General features: G+C 50.0%; 2 protein-coding genes; one reads left to right on the top strand and one right to left on the bottom strand.

Annotated features, from left to right (window-relative positions):
- Window positions 1-303: 303 nt before the first annotated feature.
- Window positions 304-1,293, bottom strand: GSTUM_00006369001 (uncharacterized protein; the record flags this gene model as incomplete). XM_002838548.2 has 2 exons in its annotated part: window positions 304-923; window positions 1,025-1,293. 2 exons carry the CDS (start codon window positions 1,291-1,293, stop codon window positions 839-841), a joined length of 354 nt encoding a protein of 117 aa, XP_002838594.1. The 3' UTR covers window positions 304-838.
- Window positions 1,294-8,725: 7,432 nt separating this feature from the next.
- GSTUM_00006366001 (uncharacterized protein) lies at window positions 8,726-10,690 on the top strand. XM_002838547.2 has 3 exons: window positions 8,726-9,130; window positions 9,241-9,673; window positions 9,749-10,690. The coding sequence occupies exons 2-3, from the start codon at window positions 9,562-9,564 to the stop codon at window positions 9,820-9,822; spliced, it is 186 nt and encodes a 61-aa protein (XP_002838593.1). The 5' UTR covers window positions 8,726-9,130; window positions 9,241-9,561; the 3' UTR covers window positions 9,823-10,690.
- The last annotated feature ends 1,924 nt before the right edge of the window (window positions 10,691-12,614 follow it).

Raw genomic sequence — 12,614 nt, 5'->3', positions numbered from 1 at the left:
TGTGGGCGTTTTTCTTCCCTTCTCTGCTGATCCAGGTGCGAGTGATATACTATGATTATGTATAATATACGTAAAAATGACAGGGTTGGCGTTTTTCCGGGTCGGCATTCTCCTTCTGTCGTGTGAATGCCCGCATCGCATTCCTCAAAAAAGGAGGATCGAGTGTTCGGGTTGTTTTTTGGTTGGTTGGTTGCCTGGTGGAATGGATCGGTCGGCCGGTCGGTCTTATGATCCATCCATCGGCTATAACGGGTGATCACCGCCTCCCGTAGATTTACCCATGATACTGTGATAATATGTGATAATAAATATCCCTCCATGAAACCATATAGACCATACAGACCATATAGCGCTCCAGAGAGCACATTACCTCCCGAATGGAACAAGACATATTCCACAACTTGGTGAAATTCTTCAAAACCCTAGTATAGTATATGGTAAGATAAACACCAAAAAGAAAACAATCTCCCCCACTTCGCACACCCCTTCCGATATCCGGACGGGGTAGAGAAACGAAAAAGTAACACTTGAAGAAAAAAACCCCGCTTTCCAAAAGAGAAATCCCAATCCATTCACCATTTTCGCCATGAAAATATTCGAACCCAAAGCAAAAGTAACCCCCGGGAAAAGGAGTATGAAGAAATAGAAAGAGAGAAAAAGCAAGCATGAAGAAAAGAACAAGGAAAAAGGACCAAATGCGGATGCGAATCGAAAACTAAACAAGTCGTGGCTAATAAAGAGAATACTTGAGGGAGAAAAGGAAAAAAAAAGGCTACACATACAGGAAGGTCGAGGAGCAATTGGTGTGGGGATGGTGGGCGGACGGATGAAACCGGAATCAACGAGGAGCATAACTAGGAAAGACCTTTCGTCCAGCAATGTCGACGTGATATTCCACTATCCCGGTGTCGGTGGCCACGTACCTACGGGCGAGTTAGCACCAGGTATCGCTCCAACACATGCACACGCCCCCCGTGACTAGTTTTGGAAAGGGAGAGAAGGGAAAAGAAAAATTGCCGCTTACAACTTGCTCCCATCACGACTCAGGGTGCATCCCGTGATATCAACGCCGTCGCCATCGTCACGATACCCGATACCCGCATCATCTGCAATTCCGGCTGCCGCATTACTGGTTGCTGCGCGTCGCCTCAAGTAGCTTTGCCTTCGTTCCTCGGCGATCAGCAGGCTGAGATGGTCCCCACTTCGCTGATGATCCGCCTGGCTTGCCTCGATTGGCCGTGAACTTGGGGTTTCGGTTGGGCTCCAGGTGAGTCTTTGTGGGGCCCCGGTCATATCGGTTGCTGGTGGGTAAGGAGGGGTTGGCAGTGGCACCGGGTATTGCGCAGATGTCGAAGTGGACGTAGACTGGTCAATGTATGATGGATGGGTGGAATTACGACGTCGTGGCGGGTCATAATTTCGTCTCATTGCGCGTTCATGCTCAAGTTGTCGTTCACGGTAATCGCGGAGAAGCGCAGGTGTGGTTGAAGATACAGGAGCGTTGGACGGTTGTGTTGTGGTGGGTTGTGAAGGCTGAGGAGCTGTCGTTGTACGAGTGAGCGGATGTGCCGGAGTATAAGTGGAGGTTGGAGCACGCGCAGGAGTTGCATAACTAGGAGCGTTATTTAATGTTGAAGTTGCCCACCACTCGTGAGAATTTCCTCGTACTCTGGATACGAGATCTGACAGTTCATCAAATCGGCGACTCAAGAATGCGTGAACATCATCGTCCCCGGCCGTAGCCGTAACGGAATCCTCCTCAACTGCTTCTTCGTCCCTTGTGATCCTCCTGCTGGAAGCGCCCTCACGTCCGCGCCAGCGGGGGATATCACCCCCTTCGGCAGATTGGACCCCGGCCTCAACTAGGTCATCCTTTTCCACGAGGATGTCCACAACCTGTCGCTTGGTGAAGTTACTCCTAGCATCCGCGACACATATCCGCCCAGAATGCTCGGCCCAAACCAACAAATCCCAAGGGGCCGGAGAAAACTGCACGCTCCTGACAGCACCCGCATACGTCTTTGGCCGTGAAGAGGGTATTCTCCGGACAATGGGGGATGGACCTCCGGGATAGGCGTTAGGGTACAGGTACCGAGTATCGAATATGGTTATAGAGCCATCCTGTGACGCCACAGCGCATAGAATCGAGGATGGAGAGAAACTTGTTGAAATCAACGCATCCGTTCCGGCGGTCAATGGAGGATGCGATGACAAAACCCAAGACTCAGCACCGGCCTCTCCAATTCCAGTACCAGGGGTCCCCGGACATGATCCGGCAGGGGAAGCCGGGTGGTAGAAATGCACCTTCTCTGAATCTCCTACTACAACCAAATGCTGCCCATCCGGGGATACCGAAGCATGATTAGTAGCAATGCTCAGATGTAATGTGGTGAGAACCTTATTTTGAGCCAGATGGAATATCCGTACCGTCCTATCGTTATTCCTAAATCCAAGCAAATAAACCGTTAGCCACAAAGGTGCAGTAGGGCACGGTATGAGAAAATTAATTACGTGAGAACTGCCAACACATCGTCATCGCTTGTCGACGATGGAGGTCGATGCAGGGTAACCGAATTCACAATTAGCCCCCCCAACTGACTGATTTTTATATCAGGGCTTATCCGCCTTGGGCTTCCAGATATAGACTCCCTGGCCTCCTCCCCTTCCTCGACCTCATCATCCCCCCATCGTTGGTCGGAGCCCTTATCCTGCTGTCTCACACGTATTGAAGCAAACTGGCCATTCTCAACACCGCCGGCGCATACCCAACCATACCTCGCACCTATGCATCTCGGACCGAATGGCAGTGTAGCTACGATCTCGCGTTTCCTAGTTGCCGGATTCAGGGAGTAGACGTTGTTATCAGTAGGGTAGTACAGGGTATTCGGAGCGGGCGAGCACAGCAACGAGCGCAGCTGCCAATGCCTATCAAAGCGGTTAATTATCAACAGACAAGAACAAGAAAGATACTTGCAAAGGGGAGCCCACTTGAAGGGTATTTTAGCATGAAAGAAAGTGAGGGGAGCAGGGAGGAGGAGTTGTTGGCTTTGACTACGGGGTTCACGGGTTAGCGATTTTGTTGCGGCAGCGTGTGGCACAGGAGGAACAGCAAGGAACTGAGTATCGGATTACACATACGCAGGGTCGTCGATGGTCATTATCTATGTGGTATCGGATGAGGCAGGAGAGCTCCGAGTTCTTAAATTTTCAGTAGAATGCGGCTGAAGAGTTTAGTTGAAATTGGGGATAGAGCGTATCACGAGAATGAAAAGGTGTTTGTTGTGGGCGGGAATGATGTTTTTTTTTTTGGTTTGTGGTTTGTGCTGATGTTTGCAGTGGTTGCAGTGGTTGCAGTGGTTGCAATGGTTGCAATGGTGGTTAAATTTAGCTGTGTTGTTGGCGAGGAGGGTAGTGGATGACGAACACACGACAACGGGCGGTTGGTGGTTTGATTGGGATATTGAGTGTGAAAGGCCTGGTTGTCGGTGGCCGTTGCTGGGCTTGGGTGCTAACTGCTGGGGGAATGTCTTCTAGGGTTGGCGTGGGTGTCGGTGATGGCTTATGGGGGGCTAATGGTGATGATGAGTGGTGAAGACCTCTGTGTCCAAATGGACCAAGGAGAAAAAGACAGCAACTTCTTTGCTGTCAGGTTGGGCGTAAACAATAAAAAAAACAGTTCGAGTGGGGGGGGGAGCTCTCACCCCCAATGGAATTTCCGAAGGGACTACTTACTACCTTACCTGGGCTCGTAGGTAGGGAGCTGCGATAGTATTGGCGAAATCTCGAATAAAATGGAGACAGAGAACTCGATATGAACCGATAGTAAAGGGCTCAACTTGGGGTCTCCCGGAAAGCGATAATAATAATATTATCATAATAAATTGTACAGCACGCACAGTGCTTGGAGCATCATAATAAGTAAATTCATCTCTCTTTCTCCCTTTTCTCCTGCCCCCTTCTCCCTCCCCCTCTCTCCCCTATCAGCTCTCTCTTCCTCCATTTCTCGCTTCCACCATTGCGGTACTCCCTCGATCCCTCTCAAATCCCAACAATCAGTAATAAACTCGCTCGGCAGACAAGCGTGTCCCCGTTGAGTTGTTCACACTGTTTAGTACGCGAAACAGCTTGCCCACACGCCCATTACCTGTATCCTCCTCACATCATTAGCCACGAGACCTCGAACAAGCATCATCTTCCTCAAATGTGGAAAATCAAACGCCTTCAACCGGTCCAAGATGTCCCCCCCTCCAGAAGGAAATTAGGCGATTACCAAGATAACTGGTAAATTGCTCGTAACGCCGAAGAGAAGGTTAAAGAAAGAATGGAAAGGGAAGAGCGTGGATACCGATGGTCAAGACTTTTCCCTTACCGTATATACCGCCAACTTTTCTTTTCTTCCCTTTTCTTCCCTTTTCCCCCCTTTCATGTTGAGAGAAATAAGACAAGACAATTCGAAATCTCTCCCGCATTTAATGCACACTGCAGCGGAGAATTTGGGCGGCCTTTTTTCCTCCTCAAATCCCTCTCTCCCTCCCCGCACCAAGATCGATTCTGTTTGGCACGATAGCCGAGAACCCCCGTCTTCTCAGAGGAATAAATAAATTATAATTACAATATCAGACAGCAAACCGGTTCGGTTCTAAAAAAACAAGCAAGTGATCGACAAGGCGGCTGGGTGTGGGGGGCACTACTGCGGAGCTCGTTACTCAAATAGGTGCCGAATGCATTCATGTAGTCTCACTCGCCTTTCGGACAAGATTGCATGTGGTACGAGTAGTGGCAACCGGGAAAAGTGGGGGGAACCCCCATCAGAGCTGTTTAGCCGTCCGCCGTGGAGGAGAAGGCGAAAGGGAGGAGAGAGAGAAGACTTGCAAGTGACGGAAAAGAGGAAGAAAAGTAAAAGAGGGGATCTCCATTGGCGGTGACGTGGGGAGGTTTAATATGTCCCAGGTCATTGTGTTCATGGTTCGTCCGAACACTCTCACCATATGTTGCGCTTAGATGCGCACCGCGCGGTCACGCAGATATTCTCCCGGTTTTTTAGAGGACGGGGAACGGGGCCCGCGGCCCGGGTATCAAGGCGAGCCTCCGTCGAGATGTCAATCAGCGCAACTGTGCACGGTCCCGTGGCCAACATCACTGGCCAAAGAGAGGTGCGTTGCCCTTCGGCCCCCAAATGCCACGATGGATCAAGGAATCGTCAAGTCACAAAATATCACTCGCTAGCAAGGGTTCCATAACGGGCACTTGACCCTTTATCAGCACTTTTAGCGTATGCATTCCGATCATACACGGTGAATATGTAGTTTGCCTTATTACCGTGAATGTTCTAAAGTGCCCACCGTAGGCTAATATTTAGCTTAAACAGGAATGGGGGAGCCATGTGCTGCTTTTGTATTACCAGACTTCGGAACAAGCATCAGCTCCTGTGCAGAGCGATAAGGTTGACAAATTAGGCGCCATATAAGGATGCATCGATAGTGATCCTGACCCAAATGGGACTTAAAGTATTATTAGCTCTCCGGCCGGCTCAGCGGGTGCGTGACGGTGGACAGAAGGGAAATCCGATAAGAACCAGAAACACAATACTTGAGAATATGACAAGTCGCCCGGAGAATCTCCCGACCCAGGTCCCTGGCAATGCCTCCATAATAGCCGGTGGCCAAAGTGCCGTATCTCTAAACCCCACCGCTGCATTTCCGGGTGCCGGTACAGCACCACCGCAGCACCCCAACACACATGCCATGGAAAGGTTTACTCTACATTTACACCACGCTTCATTCAACCCCTGACAACCGGCCCTGCATATTAGTCCCCAACCTTAAATAACCGGCTCCAGGATCACCCGGGATCCGGGCTGGATCTCGGGATACCCGCGGCCCCTGCGGAGCCACAAACGCACACACTTCATTCCTCGAAATAATTCAATATGACTGTGACACAACTTGTGTTTGGAGAATTCGACAATTGAGAGAGGCAAACGGAAAAGAAAAGAAAAAATGCAGATCGTGGGTTATCGACTCCGAGCTGGCGGGGCTCTTCCGGAGATCTACGGAAGATCTTTGGGCTATCATGGGCCTGCTCGTACGATATAATGGAGGCTCAACCGGATATATGGCCGATGGAGTTGGTAGCTTAATCCTTTGACGGTATTTCTCCAAGTGCTACGAAGGCAAGATCCACAGCCAGAGGGGGTAGCTCTAGAGCAGTACACTAGATTACCCAATCCCGAGCGGCTGAGTACAGTACCTGCTTATGAAATTACTTGAGTATAGGGTTGCCGTTTCCTGTGGGACGCGTACCAGTTACCGTCCTTGCAAACCGCTCATTGCTGTAGGCCCCAGTTATCAACTCTCCCCCGCAATCGTTCCTCCCCTGCAAATCCTCAGTCATCGGGACCGAGCCCATAATCACATTCCGCTTAAAATAATAACCGACCTCCTCAGCTCTTCATGACCGAGCCGCCGTTGAGCATTCACGCACTCAACCGCACTCAACTCTACCCGCTGGCCCCAGAAGACCCTGTATTGCCCGGGGGTTACGGGGCACGGGCAAAATAACCGATCAGGAGCCTTTTCATCCCAGCCCAGAACTGCTTTCATTATGATCTTGATATAGCAAGTCCCCTGATCTCCCCTTTTGAACACACTAGCTAGTAACCTAAAAGTATGGACAGAGCCTAGGAAACTCCGCACCTCAGCCGTGTATCACTGGCATACCTCTTCTTGGCTGAATACGTCTTGAGTATGATTGACTCTTACCAAGGAGGAACTATGACTAGGCCGAACTTCGGAGCCCTCCCCAACCCAAACTAATGCTAAGAGATAGAGCAATGCTACCTCTGGAGCTCTTTTCGGAGGCGGGAATATTCCGAAGGAGGATGGGGTAAATTCATACCGGGCAAACATGCTGAGGGGTTTCCCATTCTGACTGTCCTGACCACGGAAATCGCCTCAGCGATCCCAAAAGGACTGCGCCAGGCACAGTACATAATATACCCTACTGGGATTTCATCGGACCTTAGGAGCGGTCGTTAAAGGGATGCCAACCCCCCATTAACCGTCCTCTACCCACTACCGTCGGTAAACCCTTGATTTAACATATGAAAACTTTATCAAGCGGAGAGGATCAATAACCAATAGGGGATCCAGCGCTTCGCTTACAACTGACCCTTTCTAGCCAAAAAACCCAAGACGCTCCTCCAATTGATCATCCAGAAGGGCCCGCTGCGCACTCGTCAGCGAAATACCTGATTATCAGCAAAGCACCTTGAATCCCTGACAGAAACCCAGATGAACCGGAATATTGCACTCTCAACAATCGCTGCAGGCGTCAGCAAACCAACAAGGAAGAAAGGACGCTCCGGAATATAATTTACGAACTTGTACGGTTAGGGCAGCAAAAAAACTCGGCCGCTCACTCTCTTACACCAAAAGCAGCCTGGTGCTGTAAGATCCGAAGTAACCTGAAACTCTGTATGGAGGGTGCCATAATTTACAAGGGATACATGACAACCACCTTTATTCTAGGTTTTCAGTGGTTTCTCGACGTCACGAACCTCTGTTGAAAATTTTCTCTCCACTTGTTTCCCAGCTTGATTTAGTTGGCGTGAAGTTGAACCTCTAGATTCTAGGGAGCGAGAGGATAGTAAAGAGGGCCCGGTCCTAGTGCAAAACGGCCACCGCCTCGAGTTTTTTGTCCTCTGGCAGTACCATACATTACCTGCACGATACGGTAGCTGAAGAGCTGAAAAGCATTATTGCGAGTGATTATCAGTGTAATAAACCTTGGTCCAATGCCTGAAGCGCGCTCATGCATGTGAGGCCACTGCAATCATGGTAGGCCTAATGAACACGATCACTCTGATCTGCCAGATCACGGGTGCTCTACAGCCCGTTTGCGAACAGACGAGCAGAACAGCAATGTCAAACGAGCTGAATTCCGGCTCAGCTCGTGAACGCTGGTGATGGATATGGTATGATAGCTACCGTACTCCACTCGTGGGATGACCCCCACTAAAACCCCTCCCAAACTCTACTCGTATCCCCAAGCCAAGAATCAGCGTCTGATTTCGTCTGTATCAAAGGCCAATTTTCGGCTCGTAAACACGAGTATTGCGAGGAGGGGTCCGGCTTAGACTAGTCTACAGCATCCTTGGATCATCCCAAGACACGAAAGGGGGGGGCAAGGATCCCGATGAAAAAAGTGGCCGACAGACTAGCCAACTGCCGCTTCTACGCGAGTAAAAGACAAACAACAAAGCTTATGACTTCCTTTTTCCTATAAGAGCCACACTATGGAAAAAAAATTACGACAAACACGCTCCAAACGAGGCGCACCGGTAGCCAAGCGATCGATTACAGGATCGACGGACAATAAACCAGTCACGATCCAGGGGCCATTCAAGAGGCTCAAATAGGTACGAGATTACACTATTCTCACCAGAACCACCACCATCCTCGTTTGAAAAATTTACCCGAACCTATCTCTTGCAAAAAAGGAAAGAGGCAAAAATTCTCTTCTTTTCCCTCAAAGCCTCGGAAGCAAACGCCCAAACTTTGATGGAAAAAAAAAAGTAGCCTCCGAAAAGGAATAAATCAAAAATTAAGCAACCCAATAGACCCGAAGGCCTTTGGCAGAGGCTCGCGTCCTCGCTGTGCAATGAGGTCGGAGATCCCTGAGTCTTAACTCTTCATGAGCAGAAAACACTGTCGCTAGGTAAGTATGAGGAGGTAAGAGGGACGTGGGGACGGCGCCATTATATAGTGAGGTCCAGGACTTGGCGCCAAGTGAATTTTCGCCGACAATGCCAGGGGTGGGATGGAGCTTAGGGTTTCGGGTTTATGAAGGGAGGGGCACGAATTGTCACTCGGTTTTTGTGAGACCGGATAGAATGTGCCGGGTTATCGTCACCCAATCATGGAAGAAAAAGAAAAAAAGAAGTACTTGGATGGAAAAGGTGTGGATTTTTTTTCTCTCCTGGTGGAAATGTTGAGGAACTCGCCCGGTTCGTGTGTTAGCCGGTAAGCGGTGGTCGCATCGTGGGGGCTTTTTCGTGCTCTTCTACACTTTCAGTTTCCGTCAACGCCGCAGAGTGGGGGATTCTCCCAATACCAGTGTGTATATTACCGTATTTTTTTCCCTTTCCCCCCTTCCCCGCCCTTCGCGTCCTCCGTCCTCCGTACGTTATCACAGCAGTGTCGCACCGATACTCACCATCACCGCGGAAGTGCCGTACAGTGCTCGTATCATACATACACGAGCGTAAGCTCACTCCGAACGCACCCGGCGCAATGCAATTATCACAGTGCGAGTGACAACCCATGAAAACAGCATTTCTACTCGCGTGGCGGCGACTCCGATTCGTGCGTACTTGTACTGTACTCGAGTACGATACAGCATTTTCCTTTTCTATCCGGTCGATGAACTGGCGCATGTGGCGAACCACGAATAAAATTCCAACTTGGCCAGAATTGCGAAGCGTGTGCTACAGTACCTGTCATATCTCCTTCCACCCGGGATTAGTTTTTGGCTTGGGACAACTGGTTGGCGGGGTTGGGAATGAGGTCCGACAACGAAGCTTCGGGGGGCGATCTTGTACCGTGTCAGGAAACGCTAGTTCTTCTTTGGAACTTGTGTTCCTTGATTCAGAGATTAAAGTCTACGCGAGATGGTGGGTTTCCGCGAGATTTTGTGGATGGCTCGAGCACAGTAAGGGCTAATCTTGGTGTTTTCTTCTTTCTTCCAGTTGATGTGATCAGGAGCCAATCGGAGTGCTCTGGGCTCGCCTCACTTGCACTCGACTTCGTGCACGGGTACTGAACGAGTACGATCATGTTGTGGTACTGAATGTTACCGTGCTTAATAACTACTCGAGTAGGGTAATGCTCGAGTTACTCGTACAGTATCGGGCTCGCTTGTTCGCTCGCTAGATACAGTAATCCGAGCACTAGCGCTTTTATTCTTTCTTTCCAATTATTATTCCCTCGCTCTTTGCACGAGCTCTTGGATGGCTAAGTGAGCTTGCAGACGCCCACTGCATCTCGTGAGGACGTTGGAGTTGCCCCTCCTGGCACGGTCTGTTGCATTATGGTACTTGAGTGTTTTCTTTTTATGATACACGAGCATGATACAAGTACTCATACTTGTCTCAACCGAGGCATGACTGAAAATGAGTCCTTTTCGCTTGCCTTTTCTCTCCCCCCTTGGTCCGAAGGGGGAAATTTTGGACGTCCTACGAGTAGCGTCGTCCTCAATTGTTCCAGTTTTCTGTCCCTCCTACCAGTACCGTCACTCGAGTATTCCTCTTGTCTTGTCCCAACTGTGGTTTCCCGTGTTTTTCCTCTCGCGTAGCCGAGGATGGGGGGGGGGAGAACTCGAACATCTTTGGCATTTCTACCCTGTCCCAGTGTTCGAGGACCGGCACGGAGTTTTCGGAATCGTGACTAGACATTCGTTAGACCATGATATCTGATGCATGCATAGGTGGCACTTTGTCCTCTGCGACGCTCTTCGAACTGTAGCCGGTGGACTGGAGAGAGATGGGCGTTGCGTCATTGGTTTCAGGTAGCGAGTTGTTTTTTTTCCTTTTTTTTTTGTGTGGTACGGGGGGTAACTGTAGGGAGACTACTCGAGCGAGCAGCAGGAGAGCTCTTCACCATGAGAAGCCAACAATCCACCAATCATAATTAGACTATTAGGACTTGCCATCACACTGCTTGTCTCACTTGTAGAAGCCACAGAATTTGGAATATTTCGGATTTTTCACTTGTGGCTTGCGTGTGGAAAGTTGGATTTTCCATCCGTGGGTGTTGTTGAACGGGGGTGACCAGCTCTCTCACCTCTCTCTTGCAACCTATAACTATACGAGTACTATACCGGTAGGGTGGGGCGATCAATTGGTTGGATCCACCATGGAAGGTTGCAAGGTGAAGAAAGAATAATCTTTTGTTTGTTTTTTGGTGAGATGGGTGTCACGAGTGATGTTCAAGTACGGTGTCTTACTTGCACAATATTATTGGGAGGTGGTACGGGTTTAGAGTAAGTGTTACCCGAGAGGTGGGTAAACTTATGGGCTTTTGAAATATATTTACAAGTATTACCCGGTATCGTGGCTAGACTACAGTACGGTACCGTACATCTATCCAAGAGAGCTGAACAAAGGAAGGAAATGCAATTTATCGTGAGCTACCGTGGTGGTGGTCCAAGACATAAATAGATATATGAGAATTGGGTGTGCTGTAAGTTACCGGGAAATGCAAACTATGCCAAGTATCGCGCCGTAGATAGAATTTTTGAAAATTGGAAAAACACCGAAAATTAAACTGATCGATCCGCACAACGATGAACATCTGCCGGGCACTCCTACACATCTACCTACACTCTAGAAATGTACCGGCAAGCGTTGAGTTCTTCACCGTAGATGTAGCAGAAGAAGAAGAAGAAGAGGAAACTTCCTTTGACTCTTGTGTAGCTGTCGGTACTCCCATCGGCGGTAGTGGGGCCAAACTCCCCATATACTCGATATACTTCCGATACCCCCAAATGCTCTCCTCCTCCAGTAGCGCCGTATGAACCATCTCGAGATCGGGCTTGATCTTCTGCAAGCACCTCAAGTCCCCCAGCGTCAGCCTATCGCAGCCCCTAACGTCGATCTTCTCCACCCTGTTCCCCGGCCTCATGAGCAGCTCGTACAGCCATCCGATCCTGACGTCCGGCAGCCAGCAGATCTTCAGCACGCGCACGCTCGCCGGCAGCCGTTTCGACAGGAAGGAGCGCAGTGCGGGCTTGCTCAACGAGAAGCAGTCCAACAGCGAGAGGTGCTCCAGCGCCTCGAACTGGGCGATGGCGCGCAGCGAGGGGTCCTCGATGTTGGAGAATTCCAGGTTCAGGCTCCTCAGCGTCTTCCGCGAGGTCTGCAGGAGGGCTTGGATCACGGATGTGCTTATCGAGGTCTTCGACAGATCCACGTGTTGCAGGCTTCGCGATTTGACGGATAGGAAGAACTGCTCGAGCGCTTTCGCCTGCGAGCGGATGTTCGGGATCGAGGTCAGGGTCAGGGAGCGCAGGTTTGGGGATTGCGACGCGCACTTCAGAAGGGTTAGGATGTGCTGCACGCCGATTGATATGGGTGCGTCGATGGTGAGCGAGCGGCAGTTTGTCAGGTGCCGGTGGAGGGTTCGGGGTACGAGGAAGTGTGGGAGGGACGTGCTGCGGAGGTTGCTCAGGTCTAGCTTGCGCCAGAGGAGAGGGTCGGTGCCGATGTAATACCACTGAGAAAAAAGGATTGTTTTCGGGTTAATATTTGATCGTGTGATTTCTATTTAATGCTAGTGTGTCCACGGGTAGGTTGGGCTGTGTGTGTGTGTGTGTGGTGGTGGTAGTTTCTACTCACTTCACGGCAGATTGACAGACAGCTGGAGAGATCATTGTATGATAGGTAAGAAAATATATTGCTTATGATCTCTGTTGGGAGTTTGGAGAATGAATCCACTCCGGAAGCTACCACCGGCTCCTCCGTTGGCATTGTTGTGGAAATGGTGGTTGATTTGAATGGGCGGTTGAGGACTAAAAGCTCTTCTTGCCCTGGTAGATAACTATCGGCGGTTCTTCAA

The sequence above is a fragment of the Tuber melanosporum genome, assembly GCF_000151645.1.
Source record: "Tuber melanosporum whole genome shotgun sequence assembly, scaffold_26, strain Mel28".
Classification (NCBI taxonomy): domain Eukaryota; kingdom Fungi; phylum Ascomycota; class Pezizomycetes; order Pezizales; family Tuberaceae; genus Tuber; species Tuber melanosporum.
Note: the sequence above shows the minus strand (reverse complement) of the source record. Positions and strands in the feature narration are given on the sequence as shown.